Below are 12,301 nucleotides of genomic sequence, written 5' to 3' on the forward strand. Positions count from 1 at the left end.
TCTCTCTCTCTCTCTCTCTAACTCCTCCAACAATATGTTCTCATCAGGTTTAAAGTTTAAAACTTTACAAAAGTTCTAATATAATATTTTGTGAGAAAATACTAATATTTTCCCAGCTAGATGCAGATGCAGGATGTGGGTAATATTATTTATAATGAGAAAACTTCCAGTTCTCTACATTCTCTCAGCTGCTCATTATTTTTTTTTGGTAAAAGCCGTTTCAACATCTTCAAGTTACACAAGTTTTAAACTCAGTTTAGTCAGTTTAATTTATTCAGAATTAATTCCGTTTCTAAAGGTTCCGTTGTGAATCGAGACATTTTCTCTTTAAAGAATTACAACGACACTAACTTTAAGGAAATAATTTGTCAATAAGGAAATCTTGAAACAAACTCCACCAGTTTGCTGAAACTATGCGATAAACTAAACTTGAAACAAACTCCACCAGTTTGTTGAAACTATGCAATAAACTAAACTTGAAACAAACTCCACCAGTTTGTTGAAACTATGTAATAAACTAAACATGAAACAAACTCCACCAGTTTGCTGAAACTATGCTGCAATAAACTAAACTTGAAACAAACTCCACCAATTTGCTAAAACTATGCAATAAACTAAAACTGAAAATCATTAAAGTTAACAACACGTTTAACGATCATTCTAAGTTTTCCTTAAAACTGACTACATGCATCAAATATATCTTTGTAAGATGATGTTTTATTTCATACTTTGTCCACTTGATCGAGAAGAATTTATAGTTTGAAAAGTTTTAGGTTACAATTAGAAATAAAATGAGAAAATTAGAATTTGAGAAGAGTGTGCAGTTCCTTTGCGCATTATAAACAGATGAAAATTGACGCGGGAAAGATTTATTTTGCAAAACATCTGCTGCGAGAGTTTTTTCTTTAAATATTTTCAAACTTCAAATCCATTTATTCACAGAGCTGCACAACCAATATAAACTTTAAAACCTATGATATATATGGATTATCTAACTTTTAGGTTACCAAAATATCTAAAACGTTAAATATAAGTAAAATCTGGTAAAATCTAACTTCTAAAAAGAACGTTTAAACTGTGATATGTGATACAAATGTGATTTTGTGAAGGCTGAAATGGAACGGAAATTAATCTTTTGCATGAATAAGATGATCTTCTGTTGAATATTTAGCTTCTGATATTTAAAATAAATACAGTAAGAACCAGAAATCTCTGGATTAGGAAGACGACATTTTCTTATATTATAAATTTAAATAGTCTAATGAACCTAGTTCATAGTAAAACTATTTGCTTTCTAACAACATCAAATACAATTAAAAAGAGCTTTCATGTCGTCTTTCTATTCCACAGTTTTCTGGTTCTCACCGTAGACATTGTTTATATTAACCTAGTTTATTTCTAGTATTAGGATCAGTACACAGAAACTACCTTGTTTATCTCTAGTATTAGGATCAGTACACAGAAACTACCTTGTTTATCTCTAGTATTAGGATCAGTTTCTGGGTGCTCCAGGAGTTTACGAACCACGGCGTGATGCCCCTTGTCTGCAGCTGCTACCAGAGCTGTCCAACCTTCAGGTGTTTTCTTATTAACCTGGATTCCAGGAACTTGCAGTAGCTCCGCTACAACCTAGAGTTTAATCCTTATATTTGCATCCTTCGTCCTAATCAAGTGTAAAATTTATTTTTAGCTGTTTTGAAGAGAACTGTAAGCAAATCTGCTTAGTCTACTTAAGATTCTAAGATTATTCGAATTTAAGTTTTCTCCGAGCTCCTATTCTGGAGAATGTTAAACAACGGTTCTCCTTGTGTTCAATTAAAGTTTAAATGTTTAAATTAAATTAATTTCACGTTTGTAATGCCTTCCACACAGCATAAATGATTTCCCTGTCATTTTTAATTTTACATTCCCTACCCCCTTCCCTTTCCACTTCTAAACATTATACTGAGAAGTACACACATTTCATAAATGGATTGGGCAGTTCATCATGGGCAGTTTCCAATATTTAAATTTCTCTAACCCAACCGTACAAAGCCTCAAGAGAAAAATATCTGTTTCCTTTTTAAAACCCTGACTGAAGTTGAATCCCCAATCCAATAAAATTATAAGTTTTAGAATGGAGGATAATTTTAGATCTGATATAACTGTTTAATAATAGTAAAGAACAAAACTTTTCAGAATTAATTTCTCATTCAATTATTTTAAAGACTTTCCTTCATACATTACCTATACTTCTTTAATATCAAATTGTTAATAATTATTAATCTATCTATATATACTTTGCTTGTCTGTTTGTCTGTCCGTTTGTTTCCAATAAACGTCAAATCAAAAATTTGCCTCTGACAAAATTCATTTTTTTTAAATTTTGAAAATCCTAGACATTTTTGTTTGTTTTTGTTTTACAATGTATACAAAAGAGCCTAGTACTTATTTATTTTTCTTGTTTGTCTGTCTGTTTGTATCCAATAAACGGCTGAACCGATCGGGCCCAACTTTTTTTATGGAAAATCACATAAGCCCAGGGAAGGTTTATAGGCTTTCAGTATGCAAAAATTTGATTGATGGCCCATAAATTATTTATTATTAAAAAAATTTAAACTGAAAAATCTGCAAAAACTTTAGAACGATTAAAGAATAGCGACTTTCAGAGCAACACAGTTAAAAGCTAAGATCGAAAAATATAAAATGGGTCGCGAAGCGCTCTAAAAGCCGAATATTTTAAATAACTATACACCATATGTAAAAGTTTAAGTAAACATTTGATTAATATCTAATGAAAACTGTTTTTCATAAACCTAAAAAGCCGTTACTTTCAAACCTACAGTGGTAGGCGAATAAATCAGTACAATAAAGACGACTTTTCATTTAAGTTTTGGTTGTTCACATGCTTTTTTCGATTTACAAGTTAACAAGTGATCAAAGAGAAGTTTTTTTAATTGACAACATCCAATGACTTTTATGTTCATGTGTATCCACGCTGTTTAACAGCGTGATTTAAATCAAAATTAAAATCAAAAGTCGTCTTCATTGTATTGATATAATCGCTTAACACAGTATTATCCCCGCGATATGTGTCTAGAATGTTTTGCATACTTCATAACTTTTCATAGGATCCATGTTTTTTAGGCTTTCGAATGACAGATAAAAAAATGAAAAAAATCTAAAATTTTCAACAGTATCCTTGTAAAATTGCCAAAATATAAAGTATAAAAGTAAAAGGAATTGAGTTTTTGCCACAAACTTAAATTTTCGAATTCCAATATCTTAGCGATCTAATGTTGTAAACATTTGATATTTCAAACTTAGATCAGTTGAGCTAACAGAATTCATAGTTTGAAATATCTAAGGTCTACGACATTTGGTTGGGAGAATATAAGGATTAGAAAATCAGAGTTTGTTGCAAAGACTCAATTCCTTTAGTAGAATTCCGGTAAAATTAATTCAAACCCATGGAGATTCAAGTTTTAACTTTTGATTCTATTATCACCGTAATATGTGTAGATTATTAAGCATATTTCATGACTTTTCATAGGATCCATGTTTTTGAGGTTCAACACTTTATTTGGTGGCTTTCGAATGACAGATTAAAATGTAAAATTTTCAACTTTATCTCTGTTTAAATACAAAACCAAAATGTAAATTATAAAGGATAAAAATGTAAAATTTGGTTGAATTCCGGTAAAATATTGAATTATTCTACCTCGGATAGTGCAAGGGAGAACCCTTCAATATAATTTATGCGGAGGATATGGTGCACCAACCAAGTTTTAGAAACAACTTAAATATCCTTATTTAATTTTCGTGGTTATAAAAGCTTCAAGTGTATGTATGTGTCTTATGTATCGTCTTACTTGAAAATGTTCCAAAAACAAGAAAGAAAGTTTTTTTTTTGGTAAAAATTTGCTCAACTATTTTCTTGGCTCGCTTCTGCTGGATTTGAATAAAACCCAGGTAAGAAACCCTTTTTTTACTTCGCCACTCCTTAAAGCCTTCTCTTTACTCCACCCTCCACCCAACCCTTCTTTTTTACTCCACCCCTCACCCAACCCTTCTTTGTTACTCCACAACTCACCAAACCGGGCCATCCCTTTTTTACTCCACCCCTCAACCAACCCTTTGTTTTTACTGCGCCCCTCCCCCAACCNCCCCGACCCTTTTCTTCACTCCGCCTTTCCCTCTCGACCATTCTCGCCACTCGGTCTCCCCCTCTTTACAACGTCCCCGTCCTCTAACCCTTCTCTACTCCGCCCCTCCCTCATTCTGTATCCGTCCCTTCCCCTACCATTATCTTTATTCCATTACCTCCCCTCTACCCATCCTCTCCTTTACCTTCCCCCCCTTCTCTCTCCGCCCCAGGCCTCTTTCCCGAAACTTTAATCAAATTTGAATTCCCTTCAATTCTTTATTTTAATCAAATATTTCCATTCTAACAAACATTGTTTAAATGTTTAACAATACAAGGTTACTCATATGAGATGGCCTTTATTGACAACCTTTAAATTAAAAGACTCAAATTTCTAATCCCTCTATCTTTGCAACCTGACAGTGATGGTAGATATTTTAAACGTACATTGTTTGATGAGACAGAAAATATTGTTTAAAATATATAAGGTCTCCGACGTTGGTTTGCACAGGATATAGGGATCATCAAATTGTGTTTTCAATTTGAAAGTTGTCAGTCCAATATGAAGAACCCTGTATTTTCCTTTTATTGTAGTTTTTAAACATTTAAACAATGTTTGTTAGAATTGAAATATTTGATTAAATTAAAGAATTGAAGAGAACTCAAAGCTAATTAAAGTTTTGTGATAGAGGCCTAGGGTGGAGAGAGAAGGGGGGAGGAAAGGGGTGGGGACGAAGTAAAGAAAATAATTTGGGGAGGGGCAGGGCCGCAGGGAAGAGGCGGAGTAAAGAGTAAAGGAGAAGCAGAGTAGAGAGTTTGTGGCAAAGACTCAATTCCCTTATTTATCAAACTGACATTTAAAACTTGTGACGGCGTATATAGTCTAGATTGAATCAGATATCGACACAAAATAGAAGAAGACGGGTTTAAATATATGTTGACTGTGCAGAATTAATAGAATAAGACGGGTTTAAATATATGTTCACTGTGCGGAATTAAAATAGAAGAAGACGGGTTTAAATATATGTTCACTGTGCGGAATTAAAATAGAATAAGACGGGTTTAAATATATGTTGACTGTGCAGAATTAATAGAATAAGACGGGTTTAAATATATGTTCACTGTGCGGAATTAATAGAATAAGACGGGTTTAAATATTTGTTCACTGTGCGGAATTAATATAGAATAAGACGGGTTTAAATATATGTTGACTGTGCGGAATTAATAGAGATTTATAAAGCTAAAAACTTCACCTTTTCATATCCAAGACAAGAAGCAATAATGAGAGCAGTTTCTCCGTGTTTATCAACCTGAACTAATCACGTGTCAAGTTCAAGCATTTTCCAATATCGGATCTTTTTACGGTAACAAAAAAATCTTCGATTAGCCAGCAATATTACATGATTTTAATTAAAAAAAAAGGATTTGAGTCTTTGCCACAAACTCAAAATTTCTAATCTCTATATCCTTGCATCCCAATGTTATTTATTTCAAACTTAGGTTATGTGATCTAATAGAATTCATAGTTTGAAATATCTAAGGTTTATAACATATTAGATATAGGGATTAGAAAATCAGAGTGTGTGGCAAAGACTCAATTCCCTTCTGAACAAATAAAGCTTTAATCTTAAACTTATTTGTGCAGAAAAATGTTTGTTTAAAAAATAAGCCACCTGGTTGACGTCTGCTCCTTCTTTAATATGAACCCGGACCTGAGATTCATCTCCCGACCTCGCAGCTTCCAATAGCATACTCTCTCCCATCCTTACTGAAATACAGGGAGAAATTAGGGGTATACTCTCCTCCCATCCTTACTGAAATACAGGGAGATTCAAGGAATATTCTCAATCAATGATCAATATTGTTAAAATTCTGTGTAGAACGAAAATAAGTTTGGTTGGTGTTTGAATTATTAATTTTATAATTATAGCAAATTAGTCAACTAGTCTACTAGTCTACTAGTACACTAGTCTACTAGTCCACTGGTCTACTAGTCCACTAGTCTACTAGTCCACTAGTCTACTAGTCCATTAGTCTACTAGTCCACTAGTCTACTAGTCCACTAGTCTACTAGTCCACTAGTCTACTAGTCCACTAGTCTACTAGTCCACTAGTTTACTAGTTCAATAGTCTAATAGTCCACTAGTCTACTAGTCTACTAGTCTACTAGTCCAATAGTCTACTAGTCCACTAGTATACTAGTCTACTAGTCAACTAGTCTACTACTCTACTAGTCTACTAGTCCACTAGTCCACTAATCTACTAGTCTACTAGTCCACTAGTCTACAAGTCCACTAGTCTACTAGTATACTAGTCTACTAGTCTATCAGTCTCCGCCTAATTGAAAAACGAGAAAAAAAAATCGAGTCCACTAGTCTACTAGTCCACTAGTCTACAAGTCCACTAGTCTACTGGCCAAATAGTCTACTAGTTCACTAGTCTACTAGTTCACTAGTCTACTAGTCCACTAGTCTACTAGTCCACTAGTCTAATAGTTCACTAGTCTAATAGTCTACTAGTCTACTTGTCCACTAGTCTACTAGCCCACAGTCTACTAGCGCACTAGTCTACTAGTTCACTAGTCTACTAGTCCACTTGTCTACTAGTCCACTAGTCTACAAGTCCACTAGTCTACTATTCCACTAGTCTACTATTCCACTAGTCCACTAGTCTACTAGTCTACAAGTCCACTAGTCTACTAGTCCACTAGTCTACTAGCCCACTAGTCTACTAGCGCACTAGTCTACTAGTCTACTAGTCTACTAGTCTACTAGTCCACTAGTCTACTTGCTCACTAGTCTACTAGCGCACTAGTCTACTAGTCCACTAGTCTAGTAGCTCACCAGTATATTTGTCTTGTCAGTCTACTAGTGTCTGATAGTCATCTTGACTATTAGTCTACCAGTCCACTAGTGTGTTAGTCTAATAGTCAAGTGGTTCACAAGTTTGCAAGTCTATTGGCCTATTTGTTAAAAAGTCTGCAATAGTCTTCTAGTCTGCCTCAATAATTAAGATCTTGATAAAACTAAAATGTCTAGGTTATGTAGTATACTGTAGTGGATACTAGGTATTGATTTAACAAGGATTTATTTTCCATTAGTTTTTAATTCCAGAGTAGAGTAGAGTAGAGTAGAGTAGAGTAGAGTAGAGTAGAGTAGAGTAGAGTATAGTAGGGTTGAGTTCTAAAAAAGAATTTCCGCTTGCTTTACATTTTTTCATTAGTTTCTTGGTATGTCTGAAACCGTTCCTGAGATTACTTCTTTTGAGTGAAATTTTACAGAAACAAATAAACATCTTTGAATGATGAAAATTTTCCATCTTTTTGTATGGTAGAAATGATTAGATACTTGAACTCATGGTGGTAGTGGTCTCAATTATTGAGTTTCTCCTGCCAAGCTTAGATATCATAAACAGTTCTAAAACGGAAATATTGGAAAAATAAAAAATATTTTACTTTACTTATATTTCTATTCAAAGACTTCCCGCTTTTTGTCGTATTTACATAGTTTTAAATACAATTTAACACATTCTTCAGAAATTGATAGAATCACAATATTGCTGTCAATTTTTTTTAAAGGGTTGATTGGTTTAATTCTGCTCAGATTGGAGAGCTTTATTTTATTTTCATTCAATTTTGAATTCAAGATTTTTAAAAATTGTTTAAGGAATTAAGTATTTTACACAAACTCAAATCTCCAAACCCATTTATCTTTGCAACCTGATGGTGTAAACGTAGATTATTTGATCTAAAAGAATTCATAGTTTGAAATATTTAAGGTCTACAAAATGTGATACAAAGATATGGGGATTAGAAAATCAGACAGAGTATAGTTTTACACGTCCAGCAGCGTCTGATTCGATCAGGGTTCACTCACGTTCTTATTGGGTACTCAGGACCAATAGAATTGCAAAGGCGGCAAGATCTATCTATCTATCTGTCTATTTAAATCTTATAATCCAATAAGAGATTGATATGTAAATTAGCGGAAAGTACTAAATGGAATTCTTTACTTATATCGAAACTACGGCGTGAGTTTGTGACAAAGACTCAATTCCTTTATGTTTTTCAAAATTAAATTTTCATTGGTTAATTTTTTTGACCCAGAACCCAGAGAAGTCATTGAAATACCACTTTTTTATTGATTTAAATTTGATACAAATAATTCAAAATTGATTCTACTTATAAAATTGGAGACAACGTTGATTTTGAATTTAATTTTAAAAATTTAGACTAAAAGTATTATTTTGAAAGCTGGTTTAAATCTGATCCAATCAAGTTTGGAGAAGGTTCCCGTCAAACTGTTGAGTCTGAGCAGTGAATCTCCGAGGCTCCGCCGGGAACCTGAACCCTTGGCTCTCATCCTACCTTCACACCAATCCGGACAGTTTGATTGATCGCATTTTTCAAGATTAAGATTTATCCTGGAGAAGTACATGTTTGAACCTTATGAATTTATCACAATCTACCATATTTGATCTCATGTAGCGTTCTTTCTTAATATTTTACTTCTGAGTGAAGTGAGCAAAGTTTATTAGGAATACATGAACTAAGTTCCGTCTATTTTAAATATAACTTTCTAAACAACTTTCAGCCTTTGCAGGACGGTGGAAACTTCATTTATGACAAAATATGATTAATAATAGTAGATAATTTTCGTTTTAAAAATTCTTTTCTTTAATAAATGTTTAACATTTATAGATATTTTGTTGGAATATATTGTGTAAACTGTGAATCAGTATATACACTGATTGTTTAAAATGTATCTGTATATATTTATATATATTAAGTATTAATTTCTGTCTGTTTTTTGGTTTGTCCGATCATAACCATAGAGAATAGAATATATATTAGAGGGGAATTTAAAGAATCTCTCCGTAGGAATTTTTTCAGTCCCTTTCAGTTCAAAGTGTACAAATCATGTAAATGTTCACAAATTATATGCAGTAGAGTACATTAATACAGTATGTTCCCTAGACTATTCATTTCAATTTCGAATTTTTTAAACTGTTAAATAAACTTTATAATGAATTAGGTGAATAAAAACATCATTTGATTTATAGTTATAACGGAAAATCATCGTTTGTAAAGTGAAAGGCATAGAGTCTATGTGAAATGATCATTGGTCAATTATGAAACCAGCCTATTTCATAATTTGGTTTTCTTTTAACAATAATTTTAGATTTTCTATAAAATGATATTCCAGGGCCCAAAAGGTTATATAGCATAAATATGTGAAGTACACCTGCAGTATGGAAACAGTACAACAAAATGGCCGTTTTACACTTTTTTTCTAGTAAATTCTCCTCTAACATATATTCTATTCTCTTTGATCATAACTCATGATTAACCCTCTGACAGATTCGTCTCAAATCTTTAACACGTTTGAACCACGGGATTGATAGAGTATAAATAAATTCAATAAAGAATAAATAAAAAAGAAAAACGTTAAACGTTAAAAAGTTTAAATGAACTGAGTTTTTTCCACAAACTCTGATTTTCTAATCTTTACAATCAACTTAGCAGACCATTGATATTTCAAACTATGACTTCTCTTGGATCAAGTAATTTAAGTTTGAAATATGACAGGTTACAAAGATTAAGAGATTAGAAAATTTGAATTTGAGGCAAAAAATCAGTTCCTTCAAAGTTTTTAACGATTACAAAAATCTTATCCTGTCAGAGAAAGGTGGGGGGTTTAATTTGTAATAAAAAATAAAAATCGTCGCTCCATTTTATTTTACATTTTATTCAACAACTTTGAAAACCAAATTTCACATTGACAATAAACTATTTCCAATAGTATGTATTTACTGTGTACAATGTACAAGAAGGGTGGGATGGATATGGTTTAGAGGAGAAAAATAGGATGAATAGGGTATAGAGGAGAAGGGTGGATAGACTGGGTTTAGAAAAGAAAAGTAGGATAGATTGGGTTTAGAGGAGAAGGGTGGGAAATTTTATTTTACATTTTATTCTACAACTTTGAAAACCAAATTGCACATTTCCAATAGTATGTACTGTGTACAATGTACATACCAAGTAAAGTATGGTAGGGTGGAGGGTGGATATATTGTCCAATAGTATGTACTGTGTACAATGTACATACCAAGTGAAGTATGGTAGGGTGGAGGGTGGATATATTGTTCAATAGTATGTACTATGTACAATGTACATACCAAGTGAAGTATGGTAGGGTGGAGGGTGGATATAAGTTCAATAAGAACGGAGATGGGGACACATGGATTCAAGTATTTTTAAAGCCTGGAGTTCTCTTTATATTAGGAAAATAAATCTTTCCAAATCCAATTTCATTATCTTAATAGCAGACAATTTACAGAATATATATTCAAGTTAGGAAAATAATAAAAATAGTTTTTGTTTTGTTTAATTTTCATCAATCAGCTGTCGTCAAAATAAAGTAAATTATACGTAAGATTCAAATCTGACATGTTTACAAACATAACTCTTTTAACTGAAGATATGTTGAAAAGAAGAAGAAGATTAATTCTTGATCTTCTCTTTTCCTAATATCGAGACTAACCTAATCTTTCTCTTGTATCCTGAAAAATGTAAATTTTGCGCGCCATTTAAGATTATACATAGGAACGGGAGAGACTCTCTAATTTTAAAAAACCGGTTTTTGATTTTTCTCTACTCTATCCAAGAAAGAACGGTTTAAGAAGAAAATCAAAAGTGTGTCCATTGGATACTCAGGTTAAGTAATCGGGATTAAGAATATCTAATTCAAAGTTTTCAGCTTTGATTAATTTTCTTCTCTCATACTTGGGTGTAAAATCAAAGCTAGAGGAGCTACGAAGTCACAAAATCCTACCAGTTATGTCGCACTTATTTTACCTTCTCCTTCTGTCTTATAGTCAGCAGTGAGTGAGTATGTAGAGCACTCAAAAATTATTTAATGATTTAATAGCACTGTTAAAAATAGGAAAGAATAAAACTAATATCTTACATATAGCTGTTTAATAAATGAAGTGTTCTTCCATTTAAGCAATTTTGAAAAAATAGTAAAATCATATCATACAAAAGTTTAAACGGTCTTCTTAACTGTTTAAAACAATATTATAAACCTAGTCTAGTGTAAATCGTATGAAATAGATTTATCAATCAATTGCCCATGCAGATACAACAATCATAGAAAAAGAGAGAGAGCGTTTAAAAATGAAAACTGACAATTGTTTCATTTAAATTGCAAAAATATAAAGTTTCTCTTGGTTTAAAAATTCTGTGTACTTTCTAAGGTTTATTTTATTTTAGGACCATTACTATTGAAATATATAGATACTTACTTTCAATCCCTTCCAGGGAAGGAATAGGTTTTATGTTCTTGTCCCTGGAGAATAGAAACCTGAATCCGTCCGCTTTTCTCATTCTAGCATATCTAGATCTAGACTGAATGCGTTGAAAATGAAAGTGTTGTTTATTTTTCAGAGATAACGTTTTGGTTTAAATCAAAGACTTTGCTAAGTAGATTTTCTGATGCTCTATCTTTAATTAGAAAAGTCTTTGGTTAAAAATGAATGAGTCTGAGTGCTTGTCAGGATTTTGTTAGTCACATTGAGGTATATGTATCAGGGGTTAACGCTATATTTTATGTATTGTACGGAGTGAGCCAAATCACATTAGATTTGTTTTGTTTTAGTTTTAAGATTGTACATAGTTCATTTTATTCTTATTGTATTCAAATATATTTCATTTTTATTATAATTAAATAAAGGTGATCTTTCTATTTTTAGATTGAACTACGCAAACTGATTTCTTGTATTTACTCTGAGCGAATGAAAAGAAAAGAAAGGGATCAGGGTTATGATCAACCCAGCAGAATCATGACAAGGCGAATACTGGAATAGTATTTTTCTATTGAACAGTAGAGCGGCCGATATATGTCGTTTTATAACTAGAGAAATATAAAGCAACTTAACCCTGTCCACTCTACTCATCCTTTCATATCAATATCAAGAACTAGAGAAATATACAGAAACCTGAAACCCTGCATCCTTCTAATCCTTTCATTTCAAGGTCTAGAACTAGAGAAATACATAGAAACCTGAACTCCTGCATCCTTCTCATTCTCTCATATTTAGATCTAAAACTAGAGAAATATACAGAAACCTGAAACCCTGCATCCTTCTCATCCTTTCATATCTAGATCTAGAACTAGA

General features: G+C 32.4%; 1 protein-coding gene across 1 annotated transcript in view; it reads right to left on the minus strand.

The window, feature by feature from the left end:
- Positions 1-11,532, minus strand: part of LOC111701546 (kinase D-interacting substrate of 220 kDa) — a 12,331-nt gene extending 799 nt beyond the window's left edge. Inside the window, exons 1-4 of the mRNA XM_023472877.1 lie at positions 11,429-11,532; positions 5,797-5,891; positions 5,377-5,433; positions 1,470-1,629 (exon numbers count right to left, since the gene is read on the minus strand). Coding sequence (XP_023328645.1) covers positions 1,470-1,629; positions 5,377-5,433; positions 5,797-5,891; positions 11,429-11,510 — 394 coding nt within the window. The 5' untranslated portion in view covers positions 11,511-11,532. The remainder of the gene's footprint in view (positions 1-1,469; positions 1,630-5,376; positions 5,434-5,796; positions 5,892-11,428) is intronic.
- Positions 11,533-12,301: the final 769 nt, after the last annotated feature.

This window comes from Eurytemora carolleeae, unplaced genomic scaffold, assembly GCF_000591075.1.
Source record: "Eurytemora carolleeae unplaced genomic scaffold, Eaff_2.0 scaffold450, whole genome shotgun sequence".
Classification (NCBI taxonomy): Eukaryota; Metazoa; Arthropoda; class Copepoda; order Calanoida; family Temoridae; genus Eurytemora; species Eurytemora carolleeae.